Below are 18,619 nucleotides of genomic sequence, written 5' to 3'. Positions count from 1 at the left end.
CTCACTTCTCGCGACAGCCCCTCCCTGGCCCATTCCTCTGAGGAAGGACCTTCTTTCTCAGAGACGGGGCACTCTTTGGCACCCGCATCCAGACCTCTGGAAACTCCATGTGTGGTCCCTGGACGGGATGCGGAGGTTCTAGGTGACTTACCCCCCGAGGTACTTAACACCATCACTTCGGCACGTGCACCGTCTACAAGATGTGCTTACACCTCGAAGTGGAACCTGTTCGTCGAGTGGTGTTCTTCTCACCGAGAAGACCCCCGAAGATGCTCGATCAGAGTCGTTCTGTCCTTCTAGCAGCAAGGGTTGGAGCGTAGGCTGTCCCCCTCCACCCTCAAAGTCCACACTGCTGCTATCTCCGCTTACCACGACCACATAGATGGCAAAACTGTTGGTCAGCACGACCTGGTCATCAGGTTCCTTAGGGGGGGCGAGACGGTTAAATCCTCCTCGACCTCCCTCCATACCCTCTTGGGACCTCGCTCTGGTGCTTTGAGCACTTCAGATTGCTCCCTTTGAGCCCTTGCAATCAGCAGACTTAAAGATTCTGTTTCTGAAGACTTTGCTGCTGGTTGCACTGGCCTCCATCAAGAGGGTAGGGGACCTGCAGTCATTTTCGGTTGACGAATCGTGCCTGGAGTTCGGGCCGGGTGACAGCCACGTGGTACTGAGACCCCGGCCTGGCTATGTGCCCAAGGTTCCTACCACTCCCTTCAGGGGCAAGGTAGTGAGCCTGCAAGCGCTGCCCTCGGAGGAGGCAGACCCAGCCCAGGTTTTGCTCTGTCCAGTCCGCGCTTTGCGACTGTACATAGACAGAACTCAAAACTTCAGGACCTCAGACCAGCTCTTTGTCTGTTACGGAGGCCAGCAGAAGGGAAAGGCTGTCTCCAAGCAGAGGATGGCCCACTGGACAGTGGATGCCATCGCCCTGGCTTACCAAGCTCAGGGCGTGCCCTGCCCGCTCAGGTTGCATGCTCACTCCACGAGAGGTGTAGCATCCTCCTGGGTGCTGGCTCGTGGCGCCTCGCTAACAGACATTTGTAGAGCTGCGAGCTGGGCGACACCTAACACGTTTGCTAGGTACTATAGCCTTCGTGTTGAGCCGGTCTCCTCCCGTGTTCTTGCCTCAGGTCAGAAGCACGGAGAGGCCCCGGCTTAGTGTCGGCTTGCTGCGCTACATGCGCTCTTTTTCTCCAGAGAGTCCCTACGGGCAGACCCTGTTGAGTCCTCCGGTTACCCTTCGGCAGCCGACGTGGCGGAGCGTCTGGCGCCAGGCCTATACTCCGTTGCATCCTTGAGAACCGGATTTAGGCTGGGTTCCATATGTGTGACCCTACGGGGATCCCATATGGGTTTTCAATGGTTGCTCCTAAACGAAGCCCGTGTCTTTCCCTCTGGGAGAACCCATCTCTCATCGAGTTGGAGCCACTCCAGTTCTTCCATATGTTGTACAACCTACAAGGTTAGTCCATATGTACTCCTCCACATAACTCCTTCGGGGAAGGATGTGGCTTCCGCAGCGTTCCTTTCCTAACGAAAGGTTACGCTTTCCCAGCGTTATCCAATAGTCTCACTGAATGGGTTTGAGAACAGCAGTGATCGACCCTCTCTGTGTGTTAGCCCTGTCCCACCGTCCTCAGGCAAGGGGGTCCAGGTGGCTTACAACAGAGCGCTGGAAGAGGGCAGCTCCTGTGGCGCTTTGGTAGGGATTCCTATTCGTCGGTCTGTCCGACGTACGTCGAACGTGACCGACTGAATGGGAACGTCTCGGTTACAAAGGTAACCCTCGTTCCCTGAAGGAGGGAACGGAGACGTACGTCCTGTCGCCACAGTCGTTGTCCTGCTGATGCTGCCGCCTGCTTGGTTCGGCTCCTCAGCGAAAACCTGAAGATACAACGCACCTGCTGCTCATTATATACCCGCGCTGCGAGGCGAGCAGCTGATGCATATGATTGCATGCCAATGTGCATTGGCTCGTTGTAGTTACACTCGAAATAGATTGGCCTCTCTAGCGAGATTCCTATTCGTCGGTCTGTCCGACGTACGTCTCCGTTCCCTCCTTCAGGGAACGAGGGTTACCTTTGTAACGTTTTAGGTACATAATCTGCCCTCTTAATGTTTTTAATGATATTTTATTGGCAGTTGATTCTGGGAAGGTAGATATCCTTATTTTACTCGATCTCACAGCTGCCTTTGATACGGTTGATTAAGGCATTTTATTGTTGGTGTTGGTATTAAGGGTACTGCCTTAGATTGGTTTAAATCACATTTAAAGGATAGGTCATTCTCAGTTTGCATTGGAGATTTGGTGTTCCAACAGAGGTCGATACTTTGACCTATTATATTTTTATTGTATATGGGCCATTTAGGCTCAATTTTTCATAAATACAACCTTATGTAGCATCTATATGCAGATGACACCCAGTTATATATTCCAAAATATCCAAAAGGCTCTCAATCTTCTGAAAGTAAATTACTGTAGACAGTGCTTGACTTTTAACATCCTCCAACCCACCAAATGCGGGTAGATTTCAGCTGTGGCGGGTAAGACAGCCACTCCCACTAGCCACTTTTGCGGGTTGAATATAATTTCAGCCTACAGGCCTTATCAAAGATAGCCAAGCTCGTCGTAGCACAAAATTACTATCTGTTCACAATTTGTTATCAGTTAACTTGCAGTTAGTGAAGGCGGGATCGGCGGGATCGGTGGAATCGCGTTAAATGACACACAACAGAAGCGCTCTCTCGCATGCGCTCTCTTTGTCGTGCGCGCAATCAGTTCTCCTGTGTTCTTCTGTGCCTGAATAGTCAAATACACGCACACACAGATGTCAAAATGTCCATCGTGTGGAGTATCTCACATGAATACAGTCGGTTATGGCTTGAGTGTATGTAAACAGGTTGGTAAAAACTGGATATGTGTCAGTATATTACATACATGCATTCAGCAGCCCAATTAAATACCTGTCTGTCATTAATGTTAATGAAACAACAAAAGATGGTAAATAAATGTTAAATAAACCTACTGTATCTGAAAAAAGAGTTTAGGCTAATTTAATTTGCTACTTGTATGTTGTAATTTGGCTAATTTGCTCCTTTGTTATTTTTATATAGACTAACAAATATAACTTATACAATTATAAAATGTATCCTATTATGGTCATATTACCCACCCCTTGCCCACCCGTACATACCAGCTGATATATCAGGCCTAGTCTTGATTTAGGTGGTCAATCTGCATTTGAAAGTTTGAAAGGGTTTCAAGTAAAATGTCTCAAAATCAAGTAGGCTAATTTTAGCATGTCAAAGTCAACTTTAATCATATAAAATGTAATTTCCCAACAGCAAAATTGTTAGCCAGTAAAAATGCTGAGTGGCTAGTAACTTTGGAAAAACCACTAGCCACAGAGGCTGGTGAGCAAAAAAGTTGATGTCAAGCCCTGACATGCATTATTATAAAATCACTTTATAAAACCCTAAATTCACAGTTTAACCTGAATGTTAGTAGTTTTCTATGTAATTTGACATGCTCAGTTTTTTTTTCCATGGTTTTAATAAGCAATTATCAACAGTAATATACTGTAATTTAATTATTTTTTACAGTTTTTTGTAATTTTGTGAAATGGTTATTTGCTGTAATTTATAAAATCTGTCTGGAAACTCTGCTGCCAGACTCTTTACATTTTTTTTTTTTTTTTTTTTTTGTTTTTGCAGTGCAGTGCAGGTTAAATAAACGATTATTTGAGCTGTACATAAAACCTCTTGCCAAGCCCTCAGATGCTTCTCACGACTTACAGCTCAAATCTGCCTCTGCCAAAATCTCCACCTCCTCAAAAAACAAAGCTCCTGTTGGGAAGTCAGAGCAACAGATCAGTCTTGCTTTCTGCTCTAGAGTCATATCAATAGAGAGTTATTTGGCACATGCCAGTCAAGTTCTCTACATCCTACTACTGGAGTTTTTGGTGACCACCAGCTCTTTCTTCTGTCTTACTTCCCGCTCTTCTTGAATGAAGTTCATAACATAAGTTCTGAAGGAAATGCTGCCAATCACGTTTCAAGGGTATATAACAGGGGTGTCCAAACCTGTTCCTGGAGGGCCATTATCCTGCAGAGTTTGGCTCCAACTTGCCTCAACACACCTGCCTGGAAGTTTCTACACTGAAAAAATGTTTTCCATTCATCCAATTAAAACAAATTTATAGGGTAATGGTTCACATCTATATTTTATAACTTGAGCCGAATGAAAAAACAAATAACTTGCCCTAAACAATATTTTCTCTGTCTATGAAAACAAAGTATATTTTTCTTGTTGAATAAAGTCAATTAATTTAAATTCTATTTTTGATCTAAACAAAAAGATCCAAAACAAAACATCTCATTTAAGAAATATGTATTAGAAATTATTTGCTTTATCCAATCAAATAGATTTAATTAAACAATTATTTCTCAGTTTTAAAAATACAAGTTAATAGAAATTATTTGTTTTAAACAAACAAAAAGATATGGATTGTTATGTGTTAGCTAGGGTTGGGCCAATAGATAATGCCATCATCCATCACCGATGCTGACAGACATAACAATGTTGAGCTGGCTTTCTCCAGACATGCACCACATTAACGGTGCATGTCCACTGGCGAGGAGCAGAGTGAGCATTCATTCCGATGAATTAAAGGCTGTGGCCTTTAACGACTTTGTTAGCGCCCTATTCCCATGCCTGCAATCACCAGTTTGAGCTCCACTCAGACGGGAGCCAAGGGGAACTGATTACAATGATGCTGTGACCCGGGTAGGATTGAGGTTTCAAGGGCTGAGTGTAATACAGGCTAGCTGGTATGAGATAGCTGTGAAGCCAAACCTCAATGTCCTAGGACTCAAGAGGCACATTAGTGACTGATGCAAGACACTGTGGTCTTTTTTTAGAAGGGTAAGCTACTTGTTTGTGTGCACAAGCGAAACCATTGACACAAATGGCAGCTATTGCAGTGACAACCTGTGTTCATTCTTCTCAGTATTAAAAATCCAACTTGATCTCAGGAAAATATTTTATGAAGTTTCAATTTTTAACAAATTTGTATGATGTGATTTGTTGGAAAAATTTGTAATTTGATTTGTAACCATCAGTGGGGCATGAGCTACAGTAGTCGTACGAAAACATACTAATGAAATTGTACAAAATAATATGAAAAATAGTAAAACAAAATATGTAAAATAGTTACAAACTGTAATGAGACTGTTATAAAAATTTGATTTGACAAATCAGAAAGAACATCTGAATTTTTTGCTAGTGCACAACTAAACTTTTTGAGATTACTTTGTCCTGTTGCTCATAGATTAATGGATGTGAATCCTATGTAAAGAATCATTATTTGTTCATATGCTTTTCTATTCCATTCTTTCCTTGATACATATGCTTTAGCTTGCTATTATTTCCTAGTTATACATTCTAAAACATATTGCCTTTTTTTGTGCCTACTAGGTGACCCATCTTTTTGATAATGGAGGCACGGTGTTCTTTGCTATCTTCATGGCAATATGGGGTGAGTCTGAATCTTTTTATTTTAATCATTGCTCTTTTCACCAGCAGAAAGACAGACAGGTCAGCATGTGGTTTGAAAACAAATTAAGCAATATAAAAGAGGCTTCCTTCAGCGTGCAGAATAAGAATCTATAGCAGTCTTTGGTCTGCTATAGGAATGACTCAAAAGCCCAAGAGAAGCAGCTGTAATCAATTACCGCTTTGTCCAACATTACAACAAATTATCCAGTCCTGTCACAGTAGACCTCACTTAAAGCCCAAACATTTAAATATTTCAATACTGCTTAAACTTTAGTTTACCCCTCTGAACACGAGCAGCGATAAATAGATAAGAGTTGAAGGATCCCTGGTGGCGATCACAGGTGAGTTAGTGCTTGATAATTGTGGCCACATTATTTAGTGTAATTGACTGGCTAAAGCCAATGAAACACTTCCCAGGAGTGAAATAAAAAGTAGAATAATCTGAATAGATATGTTGGATTTACTGGGCTGTGGAAATTTTCTTCAAATGTGACATTAAACAAACGGTAGTTTAACTAACATTAATTAGCTCTGAAGTGTTTTATATGATATATTCCAGAAGGCGTGAAAATTAAATAGTATAGCTACAGTACATGTGTTTGCATTAACATATTTTGTATTATTTGTGTTTGCTTCATCTGTGCAGGATTTTTCAGGTGCAGAACTGTAGGTGACGTGTGGGATCTAAACAAAGCAACATATTAGTCACAGCCATATTTTTATCTGCTGGAAAATGGCTATAAAAACAATAAAGCATGACACATATGCCACTAACGCTATCACAGTTAGGGTAGCTGTATAGTTTAACATTAAATTATAGGCTACCTTAATTCATCAAACGAAATTGTAAACAGTGAAAAAAAACATGTATATGGGGGTCCTATCATCAAATTTGCTTTTAAAACTTATTCATGGAATACATGAACTGCTCAAAAGAATGGCTTTAGTGAGGATGAAGAAGGGTTGTTCTAAAACAACAAAACCACAATTCCATTGTTGAGAGAAACCAGGATAAATTTCTCTCTTAGGGTGCTTTCACAATTTGTTCGATTGCCACACTTGGTTCCATTCCTTCCCCTCCCTCTGCCCCCACTGGATTGTGTTCACGCTATATTATTTGGTCCAAACCGCAGTGTGTTTGCATCATCAAAGCAGCAGGCTGTTTACCCCTGTTGCTTGTTAAAGATGATGCAGGAGAAGGCAGCAAAATGCATAGCTTTTTATCTTTTGTTTTTTGTATTTATATTTTACATTTAAATTTTGGTATTTGAACCTTAGGTTTTGATTTCAAAGTGTCTGCACAAAACGGTACTTGCATCTATTTGTCGCAAATGTACTACAAATGTTCTAAGGAACAAAAAGTGATAGTGAGAAAGCACCCTTGAACATTTCAGAGACAAATGATAGTTCACACAAAAGCGGTACAAGGATGACCATTCATTAACACCCCATCAGTGTTTTAGAAGCTTGGAATAGAACAATAGAACAAAAAATGCTAGAATTAAAATAAATATAGGCCATGAACACAGATATTCAGTCACATTTATTTACAGAAATGTATGCCCTAAGTTATCTTTCTTTGGCTCTCTTTAATAGTTGATTCTAATTGGTCAAACACTGCAATTAATATTTTCACTTGCTGTTGCCCAAACTGTAGGCTATATTTGATCACTGTCTATGGCAACAAAACAGTGCTACCTTCATGTCTTTCAAATCACTCAATGGTCTCTTTTATCCATGATAGAATATCTCATTGGCTCTATCTTTTGACTCAAAATGTCTGTTACGTATGTAACCCTGTTTCCCTGAGAAGGGGAATGAGATGGAGTTGATGCTATGGGGAACACCTTCACCGTGACCAGTGTCTGAATACATGTAACGAATACGGCGATTTATTGACCAATGGCAGTCCATGGAATCAAAAGCGGAGCGCCCGTGAGTATACAAGGGTGCCTGCAGGACACGTCATGAACTCTTTTGTCTGAAGGAGATGTGCAGGCAAACGTCATGCATGGCAACAAGAAGCAACGTTTCGCTCCCCTTCTCAGGACCATGGTTACATGTGTAACCTAGATCACTAGGCCATGCTGAGGGGACGCCTGTCTGACTATGCTGTGGATATGCACAAACAGTGTGGGCATAATATAAATTGTTTCTACAGATCACTAGAGTCAGAGCGTGTCAAGCCCCGGGGCGCTAATTGTGACTCATAGACTGCTTAGTGGAGCCAGTACTTAAGCCCAATGTTTTTCTGTAATAGCAAGAAAAGGTATCCAAGCTCTATTGCAAGGGAAGTCACAGCCTTTACAACCTTCCTTTCTCTCTTGCAGGGTAGGCAAAAAGCTTTAAAGTCCTCAAGAGCAAAAGCTCTAAAGCCCAAAGTATACTTCGGCTGTCCACGTTCGTGCACCCACCGTCTGCATGATGTAATTTTCGTCATCCGGAGTGCTCGCGGACAACCGCACACCCAAATGCAGCCCAAATTCGAGACAGCATGGACGGTGCGCGTGCAACAGCGGGACAGAAGAGTCCATTAGGTGTCAATATGCACAGTACTGAGCACAGTTGTGCAGTCATCGAAGAAGAGTGTGGAAAGAGCATTTCAAAAACAACACGAATGAAACAAGGAGGAAAACACGATAATGGACGGCAAACTTGACGAGCGTTTGTGCAAAGAGATCAGAAAGTACATAGCATATCCTTCTCCATCGTTTTTGATTCTTGTTCTCTTGGTGTATCTTCTGAACTATGTTGCAATGGTGGATGCACTACTTTTCTTCTCTGATCCTGCCCAGCAAATGTCCAGTTGTTGACATGACTCAGTAATGCCCTCCGATGTCTGGTAGATTATAGAAAAAAATTGTACTGCGCATGTCGAACTCGGTCATCTGCACGCATCTGCGGTTGAGTATACTTTGAAAGATGTGCGGATACGACTGCGCGCGAGATGCGTCCGGGTGCGGAAAGTGAATTATACCCGGGGCTTAATAAAGTGTGAGCTATGTCAATACTTTGACAAAGCCCTTAGGGATTAGCTCATCAAAAGGAGTAATTCAACTACGACCTTTGCAAGGTGCTAAAACCCACAGTAATTAGCCCTTCAGCCTCCTTCGATGTTGCCGTTCCTCCAAGGTGAAGCCTATATCCCTACTTCTGCCCATAAATGGGAGGAAAATGAAAGCAGTGCATAATGCGGTGTGCCCAGTAACTCTCATCACCCGGACTTTAACCCCAAGGGAACCACAGGGGAGCTCAAGCCCTACTTAAAGACACCAATATTATTGGGTGAGAGCAGCTCATACCCTGTCTAGAGTACTCTACTCAAAACCCACTATAGCAAGTGATTCATCTTTAGTAGAGCACCCATCCAAAGGTGAGCGATACCCCTACTTTAAGACCCAACAATAGTTGGGGAGAGAGGTAAACGAAGTAGAGGGAGTTTTGTAAGTACCCATCGTAATTCCATCCATCTGCTTCTACCCTAAGGGGTACTTGAGTATTACAGAGAATTTCAGAATTACAGACTCTAACCTTAAGAGTTTAGCCACTCTTCCACTTCTCACCGCATTCTGAAAAGTTGGTTGTACCTTGGCAAAACACCTAAAGAGTGAAGGGGTCACATCATCCCACAGCAGCCACTCCTTCAGTAAGCTGCTGCCTCAGCAGTTTATTGCTAACACCTCCAGAATATGGAGGGAGAGCAGCAGAAAGTGAGGGGGTCACATCATCTCACCACGACCAGCCCTTCTAAAATGGATGCCTCTCAGCAGTTTCACCAGCTGAGCTGGAAGAAGCTCAGACTAAAAGCAAAGGGGTCGCTTCATCTTAACGCGACCACTTCTTCAATAAGCTGCTGCCTCAGCAGTTCACCTCTAAAACCTCCAGACATACTAGAGGGAGGGCAACAAAAGCTGAAGGTGTTCTTCTCGCCATGACCACTCCTCCAATAAGCTGCTTAAGCTGAAGTGTTAACTGCTTCAGCAGTTAACACTTCAGATAATATTGGAGGGAGGGCAACCAAAAATAAAGGGGTTGCATCATCTCATCGTGACCACACCTTCAATAGGCTGCTACCTGAGCAGTTCACTGCTACCACCTCCAGTCAAACTGGAGGGAGGGCAACTTAAGCTGAAGGGGTCATATCATCTCACTCCTGCCTCAGCAGTTCACTGCTAACACCTCTGGTCAAAACAGGAGGAGGGCAAACCAAAATCAGCTCACCATGACCAATAACTATGCTGGAAACTAACGAAGAGGGGATTGCGTTCCATCGTTATTTTATTTCACACAACCATGCCCTCATATACAGGTTGTAAGCACCATACACCACTCTTCATCTTTTAGACGGATTCCATTGTGTGCAAGGCCTGTCTTGTCGCAGCATATGCCTTACCATGTCAAGCGAAAGTACTTTTTAAACAGTTGATTATTTATTGCTTTTAGACAAACTGAATGAAACCAGAAATCATGATTTTCAATTAGACTGACATAGAAATGCACTTTAAATAACTGACAGTCTTTTTTCAGTGTACAACTTAACTGAGAGAGCAAAGGCATCATGACTCTGAGGTCAGGACTCTTATCAAAATCATGTCATGCTTTGACCTTCACATAAATCACTACAGATAGTGCTACGTAAGAGCATGGAATTTGCACCGTTACCAGGTATATATAAAAAAAAAAAACAATGATATGCTGTAAATGATGAAAAAAATTAAGGCAATCCATATATGCATTAGGAACAGTTCAATGAAGGTGATAATACCTGCAGAAAGCTTAGAATTTTTCCATCTCACTGGATGTTGCTCGGCTAATGGATGAATTTATTTTCTACTTGTGAAATTGATTTTTTTTTTTTAGATACTATATTATTCTTCCCACTGAAGACACCTTATTAAACAATGTTTATGAAAAATATGAGACAAATTGTGCCCCATAGTCATTTGATACAAGGCGCATCATCTGTAAATATAGCATGATCCTGTATTTTATGGGACAGGTGCTTTGCTTCTCAGAGTTTAGCACTTTGGCGAGTGCTGACGGAAGTCATGTTCCCCCGGTTTCACAGACAAGGCTTAAACTAGTCCCAGACTAAAATGCATGTTTGAGCTGTTTTAATTGAAAGCAACTTGCACTGACATATCTTAAAATATGTCAGTGACATTGTTTTGTCTCAAGATGCACACCAGTAATGTTTTTTTTTCTCGGGCACATTTATAAAAGCTACTTAAATATCCTAATTAAACTAAGGTCTAATCCTGGCTTAATCTAAGCCCTGTCTGTGAAACCGGGCCATAATTGTATTATTAGAAAATGGGGATCGTACTGTTCCTGATAGAGAGACCCAGAACGATCTGCAAGTTGAATTCCTGAAAGATAAAATGTGAAGACAGCTTTCAGGATGAAAACTGTGTTTTAAAAATTAAACATTGTCTCTCTTCTTGGTCTCTCTCTCTCTGTCTGTCTCTTCCCTTCCAGCTCTTTTGCTTTAAACAAAAGTGGGTCATACAGTCCTTTGGTAGAAATGTGCGATGTGAACTCAGAACACAGATGGTTTTGTTCTTTTTTTACAGTTAAATTTAACCTGAAATTCTCACAGAACTTATCTTATTTTTACTTTGATTTATTTAGTATTCATTTTTAGTGCATAAGTCAGTTCCTATGATACTGTGAAAAATTCATGCTTCTGAATAAGCAAGCTGAGTACATTCTGTAAGCTAGATTGTATCTGAATATCTACCAGTGAGATTTAAAAAAATGATAACATGAATAATTCTAACACAACATTCTGATTGCACATTGAAATGCTGATGAACACATACAGTATCACACAGAAGTGAGTACACCCCTCACATTTTTGTAAATATTTTATTATATCTTCATGTGACAACACTGAAGAAATGACACCTTGCTACAATGTAAAGTAGTGAGTGTACAGCTTGTATAATAGTGTAAATTTGCTGTCCCCTCAAAATAACTCAACACACAGCCATTAGTGTCTAAACTGCTGGCCACAAAAGCGACTACACCCCTAAGTGTAAATGTCCAAATTGGGCCCAATTAGGCATTTTCTCGGTGTCATGTGACTCATTAGTGTTACAAGGTCTCAGGTGTGAATGGGGAGCAGGTGTGTTATCACTCTCACTCTCTCATACTGGTCACTGGAAGTTCAACATGGCATCTCATGGCAAAGAACTCTCTGAGGATCTGAAAAAAAGAATTGTTGCTCTACATAAAAATGGCGTAGGCTATAAGAAGATTGCCAAGACCCTGAAACTGAGCTGCAGCATGGTGGCCAAGACCATACAGCGCTTTAACAGGACAGGTTCCACTCATGCACAAGAAAGCCCGTAAACAGTTTGCTGAAGACAAGCAGACTAAGGATATGGATTACTAGAACCATGTCCTGTGGTCTGATGAGACCACAACAATGTTTGTTGTGTAAACAATGTTTATGAAAAACCCGGCAACCAGGTGAGGAGTACAAAGACAAGTGTGTCTTGCCTACAGTCAAGCATGGTGGTGGGCGTGTCATGGTCTGGGGCTGCATGAGTGCTGCCGGCACTGGAGAGCTACAGTTCACTGAGGGAACCATGAATGAGCAGAGCATGATCCCCTCCCTTCGGAGACTGGGCTGCAGGGCAGTATTATTCCAACATGATAATGACCCCAAACACACCTCCAAGACGACCACTGCCTTGCTAAAGAAGCTGAGGGTAAAGGTGTTGGACTGGCCATGCATGTCTCCAGACCTAAACCCTATTGAGGACCTGTGGGGCATCCTCAAACAGAAGGTGGAGGAGCACAAGGTCTCTAACTTCCACCAGCTCTTTGATTTCGTCATGGAGGAGTAAAAGAGGACTCCAGTGTCAACCTGTGAAGCTCTGGTGAACTCCATGCCCAAGAGGGTTAAGGCAGTGCTGGAAAATAATGGTGGCCACACAAAATATTGACAATTTGGACATTTTCACTTACGGGTGTACTCACTTTTGTGGCCAGCGGTTTAGACATTATTGGCTGTGTGTTGAGTTATTTTGAGGGGACAGCTAATTTACACTGTTGTACAAGCTGTACACTCACTACACTTCATTGTAGCAAAGTGTAATTTCTTTATTATATCTTTATTATATATTTTCATGTTGTCACATGAAAATATATAATAAAATATTTACAAAAATGTGAGGGGTGTACTCACTTCTTTGAGATACTGTATCTCTGATAACATGTTCTATAGTCATGCACCAAGACTATGTTTTTGTTTTTGTTTGTTTGTTTGTTTTTTGGTCACAATTGTGGGGTTATTCAACTTCATGAAATCAACAAGGTGTGTTGAAAAGTACTTTTGATCTGAACACAAAAACAAAACTTGCGCTCAACCAGTAAGAGAGTTGGAACACAATTAAATACAATGAAAAACATCTCAGGTTACACATGTAACCATGGTTCCCTGAGAGGGGAACGAAACACTACATCCCAGCTGACGAATTGGGGAACGCCTTCAGCGCGACTGCATCTGAAACACATGTACAATAAGTCCAGTCTTGATTGGTGCTGCATAATCTTGTGATGTGTGCTGGTGTAAGGCGGAAGCTATAAAGGGAAGCAGGCAACACAACAGCCTCAGCTTTTGATAGGCTGAATTGAGTCTTATCCAGGCATGCAGGAAATATGGCAAGAGGACGCAGTGTCTCGTTACCCTCTCAGGGAACCATGGTTACATGCATAACCCAAGACACTCCCATGCATAACCCAAGACCTCCTCCTCCCCACATGAGGAGGAGGATGGAACACCTGAAGGACTACATAACCCGGCCTCGGGTGGAGAATAACTTTTACCCTGCCCAGGGCAAACTCAATGCAGGAGGAGGCAACTGACAGGGCCTGCAGATCTCCTACTCTTTTAAGTGATGTAATTGCCAACAGAAATGCCATCTTATTTTTAGGATGTAGGTCCCAGACCTCTGGCTCAAGTCAAATCAAGTCACCTTGATTTATATAGTATAGCAATATACAATACAGATTGTTTCAAAGCAGCTTTACATTAAGAACAGGAAAATTGTGCTTTTCGGCTGTTGTTCAGCTAAAGTCAGTTCAGTGTTGAGTTAGTTCCATTGTAAAAGATCATCAATTATTAAATTAGTTAATTTCATCTATAAAGCAGTTCTGCAAAAATTGTCATCATCCAGCTCAGTACTGTTCTCATACAACAGCATCAGTACAGTCAGATCAATAATATTGTTGAATATTAAGTGTTCCCAATTAAGCAAGCCAAAAGCAAAAGTGGCAAGGAACCCAAACTCCATCAGGTAATAAAATGGAGAGAAAACCTTGGGAGAAACCAGGCTCAATCGGGGCCAACGAACGAACACTGTGTCATTATGATTCAGGCTGCAGCACAAGTCCAAATTCAGATCCGGATCGGTAGCATTCAAATATTCATCCAGTTCATTTTGCTAGATCAGATTCATCACTCCAGTATGGAGCCGAGGCTGGCAATAGGGTCTGTGAAGACCTGCTGGTTCTTGTGGTCTCTGCTAAGGGGATTGTCTAGGAGATATGATGTTTGCTGACTTGATGTTCAACAATGTTTTAGATTTAGACTGCATTGACACCATTCTATGCAAATTGAAGTGAGCTGGACGATGACATCACTGTTTTCTCCAGAGCTGCTGTATAGATAAATGGAACTAAATTAATAAATTAATTCTAGTGAGAAGGACCAGCTAGAGTTTGTTTATTAAGCGTGCAGTAACAATAATATAGCCTTGAGGTCATGAACGCATGAACTAACTTTTCTGCATTCGTCATTGAGAGCATATGTTGTAATTTAAATATATTTTTAAGATTGAAAAATGTGGTTTTACAGACGGTAGAAATGTGGCTTTCAAAATGAAAGATTGGTATCAAAGAGCATACCCAGGTTCCTAACTGACAACGAAGACTTGACAGATCAGTCATCCCATATTTTATATCAACTATGCATTCCATTAATTTTGAGAATTGGTGTGTTTCATCAGGGTGCGAAGAAATATAGAGCTGAGTATCATCAGCTTAACAGTGAAAACTAACACCAATCTTCCTAATGATATCTCCCAAGGCTAGCATGTACAGGATGAAAAGCAACGGCCCTAGTACTGAACCTTTCGGTACTCCATACTTAAGTTCGATGTGACACCTCTTCATTTACTGCTACAAATTGGTAACGGTCAGATAAGTATAATTTTAACCATGCCAATGCAATTACAATAATGTCAAAGTAATTTACGATATTGTGGTCTCTAGTATCAAATACAGCACTAAGATCCAGTATCACTAAAAGAGAGATACAACCATGAGAGCAGTTTCAGTACTATGATATGGTCTAAATCCTGACTGGAAATCCTCGCAGATACCGTTTCTTTCTATAAAGGAACACAGTTTTGATAGGGTGACCACCCCTCCAGCATTTTGCTGGACAGTCCCGAAATTGGGAGCTTTGTCCCATGTCAGTTGCATGGTTATAATTTTCTTGTGAATAGTATCAATCTTGCAAGTAAAGATATTCATAAAGTCATTACTACTGTGCTGTTTGGAAATGTCTGAAATTGAAGCTGTATTTCTCATTAATTTAGCCACTGTATCAAATAAATAATTTTATTATTAGTTTACTATCTTCTATGAGAGTCAAAAAGTAAGCAGATCTAGCAGTTTTTAAGGCCTCACTGTATAAAATAACACTTTCCTTCCACGAAATGCAAAATACCTCTAGTTTTGTTTTCTTCCAACTGCGCTACATTTTTCAGCTGCTCTTAAGGTTGCTTTGAAGAGCCCCAGTGTGCTTGTTATACCACAGCGTCAGACTGTTTTCCTTAATCTTCTTTAAACACAAAGCATCAACCGTGTCTAAAGTGCTAGAAAAGAGTCAATAGTTTCTGTTACAACATTGAGTTCTTCTAAGCTATATGCCGAGGAGTAGAAACTGATCAGAAAGATTATTTATAAAGCAATCTTTAGTGATAGTTCTACCATATTTTAACAGGAGGTTTGTTTTGCAGCCTTGGCGAAATGTAGTATACACGAGACTAGAAAATGATCTGAGATGTTTTCGCTCTGCTGCAGAATTTCAACGGCATCAACATCGATTCCACGTGACAATATTAGATCTAAAGTATGATTATGACAATGAGTGGGTCATGACACGTGTTGTCTAACACCAATAGAGTTTAGAATGTCTGTAAATGACAATCCCAATGTGTCTTTTTCATTATCTACATGTATATTAAAATCAACCAACATTTAAGAATTTGTCTGCAGCCAGTACTAATTCTGATAGTAAATCAGCAATTTTTTATTTTTATTTTTTTTTTATAAAGACTGTATGGTGCCCTGGTGGCCTGTATACAGTAGCCAGTACAAATGTCAAACAGGATTTATCACTTACACTAGATAATGTTACATAAAGCACCATCACTTCAAAAGAATTATACTTAAAACTAGACCTCTGAGTAATACTGGAAATATTACTATAAACCACTGCTTTAAAAGTTATATGAATCAAATGTGAACTAAATGTGAACTTTGTATGTGTACTGATTTTTAAAAAGGTTTTTATATATCTTTTTTGAAGTTAGACAAGAGATGTTCAGAGAGGCAAACAGGAATTAAGCAACTACATCGCCCATTTAAACAATTTTCACATGAAATTATGACAGTCTGCACTTTTATTTATAGTTGACACCTAAAAAATACATCATGATGTAAAATACATCAACAACATATTATTCAAACCTTCTGTCACAAATACAGTAGGATTGAATGGGCTATACATTTTGACAGTTAAACAAACTTCCTCAAGAGTTGATGTTATTGACAGTAATTTACCTGAAAAAAAAATCACCATAGAAGATTATGCAAATGCCCAAAACAGTATCCCTTTCAACAATGAAAATTACAATCTTAATGATGCCTGAATTTATACCTGAGTTTGCATAGTTGAAGCACTTCTGTTCATGTATGTACTTTGAGTAAATTTGGGCCTAAGAGGAGCTTCCCTTACTTTAATAACAGTGGCTAATGCCTTTGAATAGAACTGTCCTGTTTTTTTTTTAAAAGGTCTTCATGTTCATATCTTACCGCTTCTTTCTGTACCATCTCAGCCACGGTATTCCTTGAGTTCTGGAAGAGGAGAAGAGCGGAGTTAACCTACGACTGGGATTTGATTGACTGGGAGGAGGAGGAGGTGAGCCTGCCTTCCTGTTTAAATAGACTTTCAGCTGAGATTGTGATGCTTTGTTATTACTTCTTTAGAAATAATATACTTGTTTGAGACCTGTTAAAATGACCATTAAGTTCATGAACAACTATATCTGGTGTGTAGCCAATCTATGTGCTGTTTGTTGTATTTCCTATAGTGTAAATCCCCTGTCATGGTGTGTTCTGTGAGTGTGCCTCCTACTGTATCATGTTGTGTTGTGCATGCTTAGCTCCCAATGGGAATATGACTCAAGGGTGTTCACACTGACAAAATGTCTGGTTTAACTTTAACACGCAAATGAGCAGTGACATGATTCGGCATCTACCAACGGGAGTAAACGTCTCCTGTGAGATATTGTAGTCGTGTCAGCAAGATGGAAGAGAAGTTATTTTGCTGCAACCCAGACTCATTGGAAAAATGTGCCTGTAGCGACATTTCTGCTAAATGATATTACGTTGCTTCTTGCAAATTTTGTGAAACTGTCAAAATGAAATGTCCAGTCAGCGGTGCTAAAAGTGTGTTCATTTTATCTGAAACAGATAAACATGAATCTGGGAATGTTTTATTACGCTGGTTGCTATCACAGCAGTTCGGAAATGAAATGTGTGGTGAATGGCGCTAAAAGGTAAATCACATTTGATAATAACGTAGCACCTACGCTAAACCCTACACTTCTACTTACCCTTAAAACCAAACTGATAGTGTTAACAAAGGAAAACATGACATAACACATTTGCAATTGTAGCTTGCTTCTACAAGTTATTAAGCTCTTTTATCGAGTGTTGTGACTGGCCTTTTTTGGGACTCGTAGTGCTACAGGTGATTTTACTGCATTAGAGAAGCTGTATATATAATGCAAATGTCAATATTTATTAGTTCAGAGATCATGCAGTATGGTAAAATTGTTTTGAGGTCATAACATAGTATTGTGCAAGCAACCACATCAAAATCTATATTAATCAATAATCTGCCCTATAATCATAATTTGTGTGAAAAGGCAGTGTTGTAGTCGAGACCAGCTCATTCGAGTCAGAGTCGAGACCGAGACCAAAGAGGTTGGACTCCAAAACAAGTTAAAGTTCACATAAGGTTGGGTCTGAGACAAGAACTAAAGAAATCTAAAGACCTCTAAAAGAATATCTAAATGTTTGGTTCAAACAATAAAAATGGCACCATACTCATCAAATATACCATGGCATGTACACTTTATTTTATTTACTCAGAGTGATATTGGTTTAAAAAATATTATCAGTTAAGGGTAAAAAGGCCACATAGTAGATGGTGTAAACGTAATTTGTTACAAAAGATTTCTATTTTGAATAAATGCTGTTATTTTTAACATTTTTAAATCAAAGATTTTAAATCAAGAAGGATCTGAAGGATCACAGCATGTTAAAAAAAAAAATATTAAGCAGCACAACTGTTTCCACTTTCCAACTCTGAAAATTAATCATCATATTAGAATGATTGCTGAAGGATCATGTGACAGTGAAGACTGGAGTAATGATGCTGAAAATTCAGCTTTGCATCAGAAATAAATTAAATTTTAAAGTATATTCAAATAGAAAACCATTATTTTAAATTGTAATAATATTTTTAAAATATATATTGCTGGTTTTTATTAGATAAATGCAGGTTTGATGAGCATAACAGGCCTGTAGGTGGCACTTTGGCTTCATTAACTATCTTAGTTTCATCAAATAGTAAACGGTGTATCAACACTAAATGAATTGAATACTTACCATTAATGCGACTTTTCGCTTTGTGGTCAGCTAACATCCATTTTGTCAGCGATGTAATTTAATTTATAAAATGAGACAAACCAC

At 40.3% G+C, this 18,619-nt stretch overlaps 1 protein-coding gene across 6 annotated transcripts in view; it reads left to right on the top strand.

Annotated features, from left to right (window-relative positions):
* ano3 (anoctamin 3) overlaps nucleotides 1-18,619 on the top strand; it is a 137,171-nt gene that overhangs the window by 90,132 nt on the left and 28,420 nt on the right. For all 6 annotated transcript variants that reach the window (XM_048158282.1, XM_048158284.1, XM_048158281.1 and 3 more), the window contains 2 exons: nucleotides 5,480-5,540; nucleotides 16,696-16,778. In XM_048158282.1, coding sequence (XP_048014239.1) covers nucleotides 5,480-5,540; nucleotides 16,696-16,778 — 144 coding nt within the window. The remainder of the gene's footprint in view (nucleotides 1-5,479; nucleotides 5,541-16,695; nucleotides 16,779-18,619) is intronic.

This window comes from Megalobrama amblycephala, linkage group LG15 (assembly GCF_018812025.1).
Source record: "Megalobrama amblycephala isolate DHTTF-2021 linkage group LG15, ASM1881202v1, whole genome shotgun sequence".
In the NCBI taxonomy this organism is placed as follows: domain Eukaryota; kingdom Metazoa; phylum Chordata; class Actinopteri; order Cypriniformes; family Xenocyprididae; genus Megalobrama; species Megalobrama amblycephala.
The sequence above is the reverse complement of the archived record's forward strand: the minus strand, read 5'-3'. Positions and strand labels throughout refer to the sequence as shown.